The 17,442-nt window shown below is 34.2% G+C and overlaps 2 protein-coding genes across 9 annotated transcripts in view; one reads left to right on the plus strand and one right to left on the minus strand.

Moving 5' to 3' along the window:
* Positions 1-11,006, minus strand: part of unc80 (unc80, NALCN channel complex subunit) — a 152,833-nt gene extending 141,827 nt beyond the window's left edge. For 6 of the 8 annotated variants that reach the window (XM_067122356.1, XM_067122355.1, XM_067122353.1 and 3 more), the window contains exons 1-3: positions 10,943-11,006; positions 5,724-6,286; positions 2,617-2,665 (exon numbers count right to left, since the gene is read on the minus strand). In XM_067122356.1, coding sequence (XP_066978457.1) covers positions 2,617-2,665; positions 5,724-5,812 — 138 coding nt within the window. In that variant the 5' untranslated portion in view covers positions 5,813-6,286; positions 10,943-11,006. The remainder of the gene's footprint in view (positions 1-2,616; positions 2,666-5,723; positions 6,287-10,942) is intronic. The other 2 variants (XM_067122358.1, XM_067122357.1) reach the window with 1 other exon arrangement.
* Positions 10,901-17,442, plus strand: part of LOC136848956 (chromosomal protein D1-like) — a 17,544-nt gene continuing 11,002 nt past the window's right edge. Inside the window, exons 1-2 of the mRNA XM_067121766.1 lie at positions 10,901-10,919; positions 11,479-11,517. Coding sequence (XP_066977867.1) covers positions 10,901-10,919; positions 11,479-11,517 — 58 coding nt within the window. The remainder of the gene's footprint in view (positions 10,920-11,478; positions 11,518-17,442) is intronic.

A 17,442-nucleotide genomic window follows, 5' to 3' on the forward strand; every position in this document is an offset into this window, starting at 1 on the left:
CTCTCTCTCTCTCTCTCTCTCTCTCTCTCTCTCTCTCTCTGTTACTAAGGTTCAGATATACTCCTCGAAAGATTAATAATATGTTGATTCGGAGAAGCAGCTCTTGGTCTTGAAAGATCGAAGATGAATTACATAAATATTTTCGAATTTCTAAAGATCTAAATCCACTCTTGCCTCGTCCGGCTTGCAGAAGTTGGTTGCATTGTAGTCTGCTTGGTTTCCTATGTTATCAACTTGTGTAAGGTAGTGAATTTTTCATAGTTTTTAAGTCTAAATAAAGTGGTTCAATGTCACGTCCTTATTTTTAGCTATTTAGGTGGCCTGCATATAACTGAAGTAGGCTACATCGTTAGTACAGAAAAACAAACATTTTATGACACACACACACACGTGTATATGTATATATACGCATGTACGTGTATATATATATATATATATATATATATGTATATATTATATATATGTATATATATATATATATATATATATATATATATATATATATTCACCAATAGCTAGGCACGTAGGTAGAGGTGTGCGTGTGTGTATGCATCGTAATATAAATTAATGTCACTCTGAGAATCCGCCAACCCGACTGATTATGGTCAAGTTGAAACCACGAAATTCAATAGTTACTGATAGGTTCTTTGGCATGGTAAATTTAACCCAATGACCAGGAGCAATAAGCACTATTATCACTCCTCATCGTCCTGGGCCATAAAAGGTTATCAGCTCAAATACGACCAACTCAGAGAGCGAAGTTGTGGGGACAGGGAAATGCTCTTTAAACTTTGCTGACATTTGGATCTTTTAGATATTTGGGACTTCATTTTTTATTTTTTTCAATGGCTTTCATCGGCAATTCTTTCAGCAAATAAAAATAAAGAGAAGGAAAAGACGCAAAGAAGCAGAAGCATATTAGTAGTAATAAATATAATGATGGATAATGACGTTCACAGTAGTACTGTTGTCAATATTAATAAACTGTATAAAAAAAGGTTTGGAGAGCAGCCTTAGCGCTCTGTATAGATTTTTTGTATTTAATATATTTATAGATTTTAATATGTTTAAGATGACAAAGTTATTGTGGACTTTAACCATTATTGCCGAGCTCGCGATGATGAGAATTTACAATAATAATAACGATTATCATGAGGACATCAGCTATCAAAATAATAACATTTATAATAATAATATTGATTTTATGATTTTATATATACAAGCACAATGCACTCTAAATTTATCGATTTCCAAGAAGTTTTTTGATACGCTTACTGCAGTAAGCATTGAATCTTAATTTGAAAATACTTGACAGAATGCTTACCTACCCGGGGAAGACTCGAACCTACGCATCTTAGGTTCGAGCGGGATTACCGTAACCCGAATTGAGTGTAGCTTAGTGATGTGGTCATCACCGACAATGTAACGAAGGCAGGGCATTGTGGGTTCGAATCCCACTAGGAAATGTAAGTCTTCACGTGTTTCCCTTTGGGATTCAGTGCTTACAGAAAAAAGTAAGCGCATCCAAAATTCTTGGGGATATTGAGAAGTTGAAAGCTTTCTTGGGGGGGATTAATTAATATTAGACTGAGAGCAGTATACTCTAAGTAATAATAATAATAATAATAATAATAATAATAATAATAATAATAATAATAATAATAATAATAATAATAACGGATTCGTTATCAGAATAATTTTTTAATATAAATGAACTTCTTTTACAAAAGTCCGCACCGAAAATGAATTACTTTCAGTACTGGAAAAAGTTGACATAAAAAAAGAGGTAAAGTTAATGGTAAATAGTAACAATAATGAATGCATCTACTTTTACCCTCTAGTGCCCTCCCTACCCGCAAAGCCCTTCTACCCTTTACCTGAAAATTACAGACATCATAATAGTTATGGTACAGATAATGGTAATGCTGAAAAGTGTACGTGTATATATATACATATATATGTGTGTGTATGTATGTATGTATATCTATACATTTATATATATATATATATATATATATATAAATATAATATACAAACACATACAGTATATATATATATATATATATATAAATATATATATAGATATGTAAATATAATTATATATATGTAAATATATATAAGTATATATAATATACTGTATATATAATTATATATATATATATATATATATACATGTATGTATGTATATATATATATATATATATATATATATATATATATATATATATATATATATATATATATATATATATAGTATACTGCAAATGTAATATCAGAGTTAATAATCCGAAGATTACCAGCCCGCTAGAAACATTCACTTCAAATCAAATCATCACTTAATGTTAAGAAATATGAAATATGTAAAAAAATCAAATAAAAACCTTTCCCCTATTCTTTAATACTAACAGAAAGTAGAAGCTTACTTTCACTTGACATAAAAAATCGTAAAAAAACAAAATAAAAAAACTTGGTGCTGCCATTGATGTTAAACAGGAAAGTATTCCGGCGTTATTCATTTGTTTTTTTTAAACTCTTTGTCGTTATAGATATCACAACATACACTGAATGGGATCTAATCCTTTATAATCAGATGACGCCGTTTATAGTTTCACTCACCATACAGGTTGCCTCGTGAAGTTTGCCAAGCTTCGGTCTGATGAAAGGGCTGCAACAGAATGATAAATATGCATTAGTTATTTTTGATTAATGAAAAGTCTATTATGAATTCACATAAGAAGGATAAATTCAGCAGAGAAAGATGGTATGATTGTTAGTCTATATATATAACTATATCAAATAATTTCGAAGTAAGATCAATTTATTGACACGTGATGACGAAAATATGTTAGTAATATAAGATCGTGTATCAATGTTAGCTTGAAATGTAAGACCGTGTAACAATGTTAGCGTGAAATATAAGACGGTGTAACCATGTTAGCGTGAAATATAAGACCGTGTAACAATGTTAGCGTGAAAAATAAGACCCGTGTAACAATGCTAGCGTGAAATATAAGACCGTGTAACAATGTTAACAAGAAATATAAGACCGTGTAACAACGTTAGCATGAAATATAAGACCGCGTAACAATGCTAGCGTGAAATATAAGACCGTGTAACAATGTTAGCGTGAAATATAAGACCGTGTAACAATGTTAGCGTGAAATATAATACCGTGTAACAATGTTAGTGTGAAATATAAGACCATGTAACAATGTTAACAAGAAATATAAGACCGTGTAACAACGTTAGCATGATATATAAGACCGTGTAACAATGTTAGTGTGAAATATAAGACCGTGTAACAATGTTAGTGTGAAATATAAGACCGTGTAACAATGTTAGCGTGAAATATAAGACCGTGTAACAATGTTAGCAAGAAATATAAGACCGTGTAATAATGTTAGCGTGAAATAAAAGACCATGTAACAATGTTAGCAATAAATATAAGACCGTGTAACAATGTCATCGTGAAATATAAGATCGTGTAACAATGTTAGCATGAAATATAAGACCGTGTAACAATGTTAGCATGAAATATAAGACCGTGTAATGTTAGCATGAAATGTATGAAATTTATGGGTCAAACAATTTATCCAGTTAATTCAACCGAGAATTTATCTTGGTATTTTCAAATCTAAAGTTATGCAAAATTCAGTTATTTTTTAATTTACAATCAAGTAAAAATAATACAGAAAATTTCAAGTTATTTTTTCGCTAAGAATACTTTCACGATAAATGTTCATTACATAACTACAGATGTTCCTACTAAGCATTCATCGCACTGAATAAAATGTAGAAATGATACATAAATTCATATATAACAATCTCAAGTCTTATCATGTGAATTAAGTGCATTGTAGCATTGGCTGAACAAATGCAGCCAAGTCTGTGCTATTCACGACTGAGTAAAAGGATTACAACAAAAACAAACAAATAATGCAAACCCTCTTTGAATGCGTCACAGTTACCTGTCACAACAAAAACATATGAAGAGCTAATCACAAGGAAAGAGTTTATTTTTATACATGTGGGAAATGCGTATAAAATTATGATTATATACAAAGTCGAAGTCAGTAAAATACAACAAAACTACAAGATAATACAATCAGTCTTTGAATGTATCACTGTCTTGATATAGTAATTTCACATGAGGAAAAAACGTTGAATAAAACATAAAACAGTATATATATATATATATATATATATATATATATATATATATATATATATATATATATATATATATATATATACATAGTGTATATATATATTATATATACTTTTATATATATAAATATATATATATATATATATATATATATATATACATATAATAAAAATATAAGAAACGCAATCCCACTCCGAATGTATCATGACCTTGCTGCTAGTTGGTTGCACAAGATGATTTACTTTGCATTATGCAAGAGGTCATGAATACATAAATTTTCCCTTGCAATTACCTGTCACGAAGACGCCAAAGTCCTGAGGCTTTATGTGCTTAATAAAATCTGCAACCCCCGCCCCCTCTCCCCTCCCTAATCTCCAAGATGACAGACGGGGTACCCCTGACCACTGTAACAGTGTATGCTTAGGATTGCAAGGGGCTTGCATTCATAAAGACCGTGCCTAAGTGGTTCTGTGTGTATGTATGTATGTATGTATGTATGTATATACGCCCTATATATACATATATAAATATATAATGTATATGATAGATATAAAGTATACATACTGTATATATTTATGCACATATACAGGCTATATACATAGATGTATATATATACATACACATATACATATACTATATAATGACATGTAGTTTGGCATAGGCCTACATAACAAGTTGGTTGCTTATGCTGCATTAATTACATCGGTCCCATTTCCTGACTGTATATCAGTAATTGCAGGTTCTCTTTACATAGATATAACCAAAATTAGTACATGGTGTAACTTACAGGAAAAGAAGGCGAACTATGACAAAACTCAAAATAAAATTTTTAAGATCTTGGACTTTAGGTCCCACCCATCCCCCTCCCAGATCTTTTCACTGGCAATGATTTCTTTAACTTCATACCACTACTTTCAAATTCTCGATGTCATTCTTAACTGTAAATTTACTTTCGTGATACATATCCAGTCAATCTGTGCTTCAAATGCTCAAAATCAAAAAAATGAAAACCTGGCTTGCTGAGAATGTCTTGCAAGGATTTTGAAGAACTGTCATTCATGATGAAATGTTCTAAATCCTTTCGCCTGCCTGAATATTCTATATATATATATATATATATATATATATATATATATATATATATATATATATATATATATATATATATATATATATATATATGTGTGTGTGTGTGTATATATATGTATAATGTTACATAACATATATCTATATATGTATATATATATATAATGTTACATAACATATATATATATATATATATATATATATATATATATATATATATATATATATATAAAAACGAACATGAAACGTTATGGATTTTTGTGGACAATATACACAGTGCAAACTCTCTTATCACTATTACCCCTATATATCTATAAAACGCATTCAAGAGCATGTGCTTGCAAGCAACCAAACCTATAGGTGTATTCTACCCCTAAGTCCCCCCCTCCCCCCGGCCTCAACAGGTAGGCAGGTAGGAAGGCAGACAGGTAGCTCTGTTTACACTCCCGACCTCCCGGCGACCTCTTACCTGCTCTGGCGCCAGAGGAAGGTCTGGATGGGCAGAGGAACAGCCAGTTCCTCCCTTTCCCACACATCCTCGATGGACTTCCTCTTCATGGCTGTTGGGTCCGTCCTTCTCCCTTATTCTTTGACGGCGTTCTCCTTATTCATCCTCTCCTACGTCCATCCACCTCCTCAAGAACAACGCTTTCCTGTCCATGGAATTTCTTACTCGACTCTTCTCTCCTTTCCAGCCAATGCTACATTTGGTTGAGTGGCCTTTTTTATTTTTCCAGCGAATGCTCTTGCTAGCTCACTGGATTTTCCTCGACAACGAATATAGTTAGGTGTTGGTTAAGTTGGCTCTTTTCCAGCTAATGAAGTCATTAACCGACTGGACCCCCTCCCATTTCCAGTAAATGCTGATGCCGGCTGACTGGAGTCTGGAATCCCCTTTCCACTGAACGCAGTCTTAGAAATAGCTAGGTTAATCAGCTGTGTTGCCAATAATCTCTAGCAATTGTCAGTTTGTTCTCCATCTACTCTGCTCTTCCCATTTCGTTTTCTGCATTTTTTCCTATTCAGTGACATCTGTTGATTTTAGAAAGACGCATTTGGCTTGAATAATTACACTTGACACAAAGGAAGAAAATGACCACCATCTCCATTCGCTGTTAACAATAAACATTTGTTTATTCTCGTGATATCATTTTCACTATACGTAAATTTTCATTTAAATTAAGAAAACTTTCCCTTGGCAAAACGAGACAAACTTCTAAGGAATGATCAGAAATAAATTTTTTTCTGCGTTTAATGATTTCTTGCAATGGTGACTTACAAATCCCTCACTTCTGATAAGCATAATTTACCGCCATATTTAGGAACGTTCTTTGAATACAAAACATGAAAAATAAAAAATTTCAAATTCTACTATAGTTACGATAAATCTTTGCTTTATAAAAATTTAAAAGATTTGCGTCTGATGACATCAGATAACGATAGATTTATGAAAAAGTAAAACTTCCTCCCTTGCCTCATAATAATAATAATAATAATAATAATAATAATAATAATAATAATAATAATAATAATAATAATAATAATATAGTTATCATTATTGTTATTATTATTATTATTGTCATTATAACCACAAAAAAATATATTTAGGTTAATAATAATAATAATAATAATAATAATAATAATAATAATAATAATAATAATAATAATAATAATAATACCGTGGAATAAGCGAAGAGGTTAGTGATAAATAAGTGGGAGGAGACTTGGAGCGACCAAAGACACAAATGTGGTTAAATGTGAAAGAATGCAGAGACAGACCTCCTATAGGCTATATGAGAATGAAATGTAAATTTTGAATGTGAAAGAAAGTAAAAGATGGTTAAAGCGGTTGAAATGAACTGTTTGCTGAATATATGCAACGGAGTGTTTTCATGCGGTCTGGAAATGTGGAAAGAACTGAGGAAGAAAGGAGGAAGGAATATAGAATTGAGGCCAAAGGTCAAGCGCTGGGACTTATGAGGTCATTCAGCGCTGAAACGGAAATTGACTGTAGAAAGGTTCGAAAGGTGTAACAGGAGGAAAACCTCGCAGTTGCACTATGAAACATTTGTTAGAAGGTGGATAGCAAGATGGAAGGAAGAGATTATGACTACAGGCACAATAAGAGGAATGCAAAGGGATTGCAGCTAGGGGCCGAAGGGACGCTGCAAAGAACCTAAGTAATGCCTACAGTGCACCGCGTGAGGTGCAATGACGGCACTACCCCCCAACGGGAAAAAAAAAAAAAAAAAAAAGAGGACGGCGGGTCTAAGAAGAGCTCATAATTCCGCAGTTTCAGTAAGGTATAGAGAAAGACCAGGAAACTGTTGCATTGCTTTTGCAATGCCATCTCGTTAAGTTCCCGTTTATATACTTATGTATATGAGGAGAAATTTTTTTAACCTAAATATCATTGTAGTATTTTGTGGTTATAATGATAATAATAATAATTACAATAATGATAAGTATATTATTGTTATTATCATTATTACTATTATCATTATTGCGCTGAAAATTACTCACAATGTCGTGAGTAAATTGTTGCCCATGAAAAATCCACAGTAATTCTAACACCTTGCATTGCGGTCAAAGGTTACAAGCACAGACTTTCAGTTACGTGTACGGTGTTCTTCACCGACTTATTATGTACTTTCATTGCTATTATTATTATTATGATTACTTTTATTATCGTTATTATTATTACTATATTCGTTATACGCATACATTTAAGTACAAAGTTACCATTACTTATTGATTTTATCCTCACTAAATTCTCTTTTACACCAAAAGGCATTCTGATACGTGGAAGCTTGCCTTGTAAGTCACCGGCCCTTTACGCATCCTCCACATGAATGCTTGTCCACCATTAATAACAGAAATAATAAAAACAAACGGACAACACTCTAAAAGCCAAATTTTTATAGAACATATCTCCAATATATGAAAAAGAGAAGAGTCTGGGAAAGTATTGTAAAATTCGGACAAAATATTTTACAAGTCCAGTACACAAAGCAATAGGTAAATGTATCCAATAATCTGAGGACCCACTGTGCTCCTAAATTGTAAGGTTCTAGAGATCCAACTCTTTGATAAATTTTCTTTCCAGCTTCCAAGAACTACAAAAGGATTCAAGGTAGATGAAAGTCTCAAACTATAGATAATCCGGTTACATAAACCGGTTGCTAGTTTCTCAAATCCCTGGATAAAATAATGAAAGACTCTACAGGGTAACAGATAATATTTAGAATGCATAAATTAGAAGTGCCCTATTCCTGAAAGTAACAAATGAAGTTCCAGGGCTAGGTCTAAGAAAGTCTTCCAAATGCTAAGTGGTCAGTACCCAGTCCATAAATGATAATAATTTGGTGACTAACAAGATAGACATATTGGATCCTCATTCAGAGATTTCAAAGCCAAATAGACAGGATCCCTAGCCGTTGATTCATGTGATTTCAAAGACTTGATGACCGAGCTTTGTTGCTTAGGTGATGAAAGCTGTAAAAGTGGAGACTTATAAGCAAAGAGAAATAAAGAAGATAAATAAAGATGCAAATCGGGGACATCCTGATGACAAAGTATTGACATCATTCAAGAACACAATCTTAATGATCGGCTTCTTTGACATCAATGACGGACCCCAAGACAGAGGGCGTCGGGTATTTTCTTGTGACCTTCCCAAGTACTGACCTGACCTAATTTGCTTGATCGACCGGCCAGCGGTAGAGCGAAGCACACGCATTCACGCACCACTCTCTCTCTCTCTTACCCAAGAGAGGAGAGCAGTCACACTTACCCAGAAGGGAAATCTATCTGCTGATCCAAGATTTGAATTACTGTTGCAGTGGCTGCCTAGTTATGCTGATGTTTTCTTTAGGGTTGTCGAAAGCGCTGTACAGAAGAAGCACTCTCTTTAAAATTCAGAGATATGGAACGCGTCTGGCGATTTCTTAAGTAATTAAAAAGGGAAATTACCCCTAAATTCATGATGAAGAGACCGAGTTGGCCATAGATGCCAAAAATGAAACATGGTCACTATGAGGAAGGGAGGTGTGTTAATACATTTCTCATCTTAAAGGGGACAAACCTAACCCTAATTACAAAATAAGGTTAAATTATCAAGGAAATACCCAGCAAGCAGCGAGTCTCAATATATATAGATGAAGACAACAGTGATCTAAAACTGCAATTAACAAACTAAACTAAAAAATGTATACAAAAATTAACGACAGTTGAGAGGTTCCTGGAATACTGTTAAATTATCCAAATAACTTACCCAGGATATAAAATTATTTATTTTTCCATTTCAGGATGTTAAACTTTAAATAACAGAATCTGAACATTATTTGCTATTATAATGTAGGTCATGTAACAGGTAAGATACATACATATATATATATATATATATGTGTGTATTCATATAATATACATATATATATATATGTATGTATATATACATATAATAAACGTGAGAGAGAGAGAGAGAGAGAGAGAGAGAGAGAGAGAGAGAGAGAGAGAGAGAGAGAGAGAGAGAGGTGCATGAATGTATTTGTCCCGCTATACAGCTGGCGGGTCGATCAAGTAAAGCAGCGTTGAGCTAGGTCAGTAATTGGGTAGGTCACAAGAAAATACCAGAAGCCGTTGATATATACTGTAAGCTCTAGAACCTCATAACGCCCTTCTCCCCCCCCACCCAAGATAATGAGAACACATAAAAAATAGGAAAAAACTTGCATGCAACTATCAGGCTCGTAACTTGCAGTCACCTCCGAGAGGAAAATATTTACGGTGATATATATATATATATATATATATATATATATATATAATGTGTGTGTGTGTGTATACATAAAAATGTATGTCTATGTATACACACACATATATATACCATAACCTCAGCAAAAACAGATCATTCATAAATTCAGAATTCATATACAAATACAAAAAACCATACAATGTAAACATATATATATATATATATATATATATATATATATATATATATATTTATACTGTATATGACTCGACCAATAAATCAGTTTAGTCCATTAATTTCTGTTTTCGTACAATGCCGTGACCCATTTCGCCATTCTCGTACATCGAAGCCCTAAACTGCCGATAAGCTTCGCTGACACGGAACGAAGAGACTTATAAATTACATCAATAAAAGAGGAAGGAGAAGAACGTCTCATTCCCATATTTATTTTCTTGTCGCGTCAATTTCCCGATTTCATTTTTGCATAAATGCGATGCACGATAACTTGGAGAAATTTTTGCATTTGCACGAAAAATTTTTGTATCAAATGATACACTATTCACTTTTACAGGCAGGAGCTCAGCGCCATAAATCTTCATGGATTTACCATAAATTATATCTCAAATTACATTTGCTTCTTGCATGTTTCCATGGTTTATATCTGGGAATTAAATATATCAAATACATTCGTTCCACCGGTGCTTATTAAAGCTAATATATATTTTCAAGAATCAGTCAGCAATTCGATATCAAATTGCTCCTCTTTTCACATTCACGTATCTGCAAATATTTACGGTTTACAGATCACTGAGCGTTTCGGTTATTCATAAAACACCCCTTCTGACAATCTGGTTGAGTATTATTTCTGTAGTATATAAGAGCATTTCCCCAAAATGCAGGAGCATGAAGAAGGTAAATTAGCACTGTGGGCTGACCTCCAGAACCCCACACAAGACCGATAAGTCACTGATTTCTCTCTCACCTCGGATGCTGGCCCCAGGCTCCCTTATCCCGGCGACCAGCTGTTTGGAAACGCTAAGTCTCACGGATCTTGACATGCTCTAGGCTCCGTAAAAACCATCATTTCCTATAATATTTCTGCTAAACAACCAAATGCTGAATAATATTCTCACTACGACATTAAAATGTTCTGTGACCATGCAAGTTTTTAAAAAAGATTTCCCCAGGTCCGTGAGATTTAGGAAAGGAGGATTACACCTGCACACGCGCCGACCGTTAGTAAAGGTGCCTGATGTATAACATCCAGAGGTATACGATATCGAAGCTCTTCTTTTTTTCTGTTTCTTTCTTTATATGAGGCTTCTTATGAATTTGTTTTTTTATTTGGAAGAGACACTACTCTGAGACATTTTTATATGATAAGAGACCGTGCAGGCATTATACAAAAACAAGAAAGAACAGGAATGAACACACCAAAGAAAAATTACTTTGTATACGCACCCATTTACAGATCTCTCAATTAGGCTTATGTTCCGGAAAAACAACACAGGTACGTATAGTTATTTAATTTCAAACTTAAAACCATTGCAATTGCATGTGGCATATCTTGTAATGATATGCAATTTAATCGTAGCATGCATAAGGCACGCCCTCTACTATGGGCGTCTCTGCACATGCACATCCATTTGCATTGTGTAGAAAGTATAGCTCCGGCAAAAGACTCCTTGGTTCATATATGTATAAGTATACATATATAACGTATATGTATATAAATTCGCATATTATATGAATGATCTCACGTTAGCACAAGGGGAACCAATAATCTGAAGATTGTTTAAAATAAGTTCTTCATCTGAGCACTGCCTGCCTAGTGTCTTTCCTGAACACTTTACTGTCATGACACTAATTAATTACGGCAATACTCTATTTATTATTACTACCCAGTTACTCATTGTGAAATACATACATAAATATATATATATATATATATATATATATATATATATATATATATATATATATATATTTATACATATATATATATACTGTATAAGTAAGCATACCTTAGTTTAACCAGACCACTGAGCTGATTAACAGCTCTCCTAGGGCTGGCCCGAAGGATTAGACTTATTTTACGTGGCTAAGAACCAACTGATTACCTAGCAACGGGACCTACAGCTTATTGTGGAATCCGAACCACATTATAGCGAGAAATGAATTTCTATCACCAGAAATCAATTCCTCTAATTCTTCATTGGCCGGTCGGAGAGTCGAACTGTATATACATATATACATATACTATATATAATATATATATATATATATATATATATATATATATATATATATATATATAATATACAGTATATTATATATGCAGTTATATGTGTTTGTGTGTATGAGAGAGAGCGAGAGGGGATTTAATGGAGCAAATGTATGTGGCAAAGCTTATGGATTTCAACTCTAAACTTCCGATGTTTTTGTTTACATTCGATGTTGCCACAAGTCGGCGCCAATCAGGGTTACGATACTCTTGAGTGAGTGGGAAAGATTACAAATATTGTAGGTGAGAGGAAAGAGGGAGTGGGAAGGAAAAAATGTAAGTATAGATGAGAGAGAGAGAGGTGGGGAGGGCGGGCGGGAGAATGCACGAACATATAAAACGATGAGAGAGCAGATAAGTGAATGAGTGTGGGAGAGATATGTACAAAAGTAGAAGGAGAAAAAGGAAAACCCAGACCAAAACATGGAGAACTAAAAAAAGTAAATATTACAGCGAAAGCGTAAAACATGAGTAGGGACAGTGACCGAGAGCGAGAATTCACTCTTGCCTTGGCCGTGCTTTAATCATATAATTGCGTCTACGGTGTTTTAATTTTACAAAGAATTCGGTGGCAATTAATCCAGCAACTCCATTACCTTCCGGATTTCCTTTGCAACCGTTTTCACTTGACAATTAAGGCAAGTTACAAGTTCTAGAAAATAATGCTTTTCTTTTATATACGGTATAGCTGTTAATCAACAGCGCTCCCTGTTAACCCAACAACAACTCATCATCATAAGGAAGATTCTCTTTTTATAGCAACCTATGCAAGAAACCTCAAATCTATGGTCATGCGACTAATTTCTGTATTCAGTATTGACGTAATTGACGATTTTCTTTGCTCATTATTGACTTATTCAACTATTTCTGCGTTAAATAGTAACTCACTGACATCGTTGCCCAATAGCCTATGTGTTATCAGTCATTATAAAAATTACATTTCAATCCTCGTACACCTCTTGAGCTATGCCACTTCTTAATACTGTACAAATAATAAATGTTTCATTCCATACACTGAACACCATCGAGAGGTGCAATACTTGGATCACATTGGTTTGGTATGTGAATTGCTCCCAGCCCACCATCCTCCCACCCAGCTGTAAATGGGTATCTGCAAAATGCAACTAAAGGTACAATCCCATGCTTATTTTATACTAGGCCACCCTAGGACCCTAGCATAACCTTGCAATTTAGTATGCTATCCTGTGCACATACATTTAGCTTATAAAGCAATAATATTGAGTAAAAACAACTTTAAATTATTATTGCCTAAGAGAAAATGTCCATTGTCAAATTTCATAGCCTAGGCCACCCTAACCAACCTAGGCTTCACTGTAATTGTCAGCTAGGCTATAATACCAGGATGGTGTACAACAACGAAGGCACATTATATATACGGAGTAATCATAACTTACAATCAAAATAACTTTTATCCATACATTTTCCTCATAAATTAATGTTCCGGATAATAATATATTTTTTTTTTTGCAAGGGTTAATTTTTTCTTCATGTATACCATGTTACACCAATGGATAGTTTAAGTGGTGGTTCATCCAATGTGGGTCTGCCCTATGCTTTGCTTGGGAACATGTTTGTCTGCTATGCCCTTTTGCATGTACATAAAAGCACACTTAGCAGGTGTTTTTCTATGCCACTTCTTGCAAAGTCTTGCTATTCAGCTTTGATAGCCACTCACTCAATTATTATAAATATTTGAAAGCAAAATTAATTACACTTGTAACAATGAGTTTACAAACATGTTAATTCCACAGAAAGTTACAAACATGTTATTTCAACAGAAAGTTGACTGGAATGGTGTTCAATAAAACATCACCTGGAATATCTCATACAACAGTTCCTCTTATATAGAAAAACATTCTCAGAAAACTAGGTCAGACAATATTACGCAGTACAGTAATGGGCAGTCTAGATACACATCCATCTTTTATTTTAAAATGTTTTTTAGTTTTACTTTATTTAGTTGTTACATATACACAACATTCATTACAATACAATTAATACATAGGTGCATGCACACATCCATACATAGCCTACATCTAGTGCATACACTACCTATGGATCACCTGCCTCTGATGAAAACAGTGATTTCATCATGAATACGCCCTGTAGCTTTAGTAGGGTAATTGGTCATGACAAAGGACTAGGGTTGCCACCCGTTCTGTAAAATACAGATTCGTTCTGTATTGGAGAGTGAGGTGTTGCGTTCTGTATTCAACCAATACAGAACGCCATTTGCTCTGCATTTGGCTGTCTGAACATCATTATTTTGAAGTTACATGAGCGTATTTTTCAGTCAGTCTTGCCAGACTGCAAAATTATGCCTTTGTCAATGGTTGCCTTCGGTACGTGTAAAGTTACCTATATATTATTTCATTGTCTATGTTACAGCATGTCATTTAGTTTTGAATTTCTGTAGACTTGTCACTTCACTGATAACTGACAACTTGAGAAGTGATTTTCCAGTCCTCGTCAAATATGAAACATGTCTTCCTCACATCCATGGTAGCTGCACATAGCCTCAGAATGCCTCGGCTGAAAGGGCTCGCTCAGCTCGCCAGAACTTTTCCTCCTTATACAACTACAGTATGTTCTGTATTTTTCTGAACTCGAGGTGGCAACCCTACAAAGGACTCAAGTGACAAATATTGTTGTCTAAAGAGCTACAGTGATGTGTGTGATTCAAATTACGATCAGCACATGCAAAATTTCATAGTCCTATTACATATGCTGTTCTTATTTTTACAGATTTCATGTTTCATTTCCTTTTGTGTATGGTCTTATAGGCTACGCAAGGTTAGGTTAGGATTTAGGATAGCGTAGTGTAAGCTGCAATATTTACTATATTCTATTCCCACTTTACAGATATTTCCAAATCTTTTGGATCTATTAGTTAGAATACTGAATGTGTAATTGTACTTCTCCAACTCTACCAGTCTTGTCTAGCTAGGGTTGCCTAAGCTTGAACATTTTATCATAGCCTAGGCTAGGCTACGACCACTAGGCCCCTGTTCACAGCAGGTGCTTCCCGTTCAGGGAAAAACTTATGAGACGTGTTACTCTACAAAAAAATATATATATATACATTATATATGAATATGTACATCATATATATATATATATATATATATATATATATATATATATATATATATATATATATGTAAACTTACTAGGCCTATTTTCATTAACAGAGGATGGCGCCTAGGAAAAGCCAACTAGGCCCATACTTACAATCCCTGCCCCCAGTCATCCTTTACCTAGCCTATAAAATCAATGATAACCATGTGACATTTTCCTAAACCACTCACCTAAATAATGTTTACTCTCCCATCATGCTATTATGGCCATTCTGACCCAGTCCCTCTCCAGTTTTCCAGCACGAGAGTGATCTTCCTTATTTCCACCTAATAACAGAGCCCATGTCACCATGGGTATAATCACCACTCGCCCACTGGTCCCCATACCGTCACTCTCCAAATTCCATAGTACCATTCTTTGGCAATCTCGCATTTATTGCTCCATGTATTTTATGACAATAAGACGTCTTGTCAATAGCGTTATGCTTATTCTTTTTTTTTATTATTCGCAATCGGCAGTCACACTTCAATACTTAGGGCAGATAACCATAATAAAGACTTCAAGTTCCACTGTTTACGTTTAAACGTGTCCTTGCATAGCCACTCTTCTTCTCAAATATCTGTAACAAAATCTTCATAGTTCCATCTTCGTAGTTTCTGTTTAGTCCTCATATCCTTTCTCTTGCTCACATTCACTTCCACTTGATAAGTTGCGCAAGAACAAAAAAAAGACGAAAACTTATGTTGGTAGAACTATATAGTAGCTCCGCGACAGCGATTGCCCTCTAACTTAACTTTTTCTACAGTTTTTTGGTTGTTAATTATGAATTTACCTTTAATTTTTGGCGCTCGGGTGTAATTAATCTGTAATTAACCCCTGAAGTCCATCCAACAAGGGGTTTCCATACGCGATCTTCACAAGACAGAGCACGGTTACGTCTGTTTCGAACGGCTCATATCCCGTCCAGCAAGTGCAATAACTTGTTAACGTATGGGTCCCAACGCCCCAACTCCCGGGCCAGTACTAAGCACGGCGAAGGGACATTCCATTTGGCCGATAACAAACAGATGCACCGCCAGTATCAGAACCCCTAAAAGTGTAGAAAAAACCAGTTGAAAAGGTAAAAACAGGCGCGGAGCTAATATATAGAATTACCCTTATGTTAAAAAACAATGTCATTGTATCTACGCAAACAGTCAAAACGCAGAACTGACGGCCAGATGGGGCCCGCGAGGGATAAGCCAAAAGAGGCCAATAGGATGAGTTCTAAAATATAAACACACTATATATATATATATATATATATATATATATATATATATATATATATAGAGAGAGAGAGAGAGAGAGAGAGAGAGAGAGAGAGAGAGAGAGAGAGAGAGAGAGAATTAGACTATGTATACAATTATAATTCACTCATAGTCGTACACACGCACTCATACACACACACACACATATTCTGTGTGAACGAATGATATTTGTATATATATAATAGCCTGATGTCTATATACTGATAAAGAAGTCAACATATTTATTGTGTTGCATCCTGGTATTATCCTTGTAAAGGATTTCAAGTTTCTAATCCTGATACAATTGTCTTATTGGACACTATTAGAAGGGAGCTGTGTATCTTCTAAATACAGACATTTTCAGATTTAACTCAGTTTTTTCCTCATACTTATCGATAATCTTTACCATCTGTTTGTTAAAAATAGAATTATTCCTGCATGGTCAGTATTATAAGAACTTTCTACTCGTCCATGTACAGTGAGGTATTATTACAAGGTACATAATTCTCAGAAACCCAGGTGCTGGATAGTGATTCGAAGGTCGTTACAAGTTCCCTTTGCTCACCTTCGGTCTAATGCTTATTGTAGCATTAACACTTATATTTAAAGTGTTGTCTTACCTTTCATAGATAAACAATTAAGCTATTCAACAAGACGCAACAATTACCTTGGCTTTTTTTTTTTGTTAGCTGACATTAAATGTCAGCAGCCGATTTGATTAGAGCTAACTGTGATATCGGTAGCGAATATTTACCGTCAACTT

Source organism: Macrobrachium rosenbergii, chromosome 20 (assembly GCF_040412425.1).
Source record: "Macrobrachium rosenbergii isolate ZJJX-2024 chromosome 20, ASM4041242v1, whole genome shotgun sequence".
Lineage (NCBI taxonomy): Eukaryota > Metazoa > Arthropoda > Malacostraca > Decapoda > Palaemonidae > Macrobrachium > Macrobrachium rosenbergii.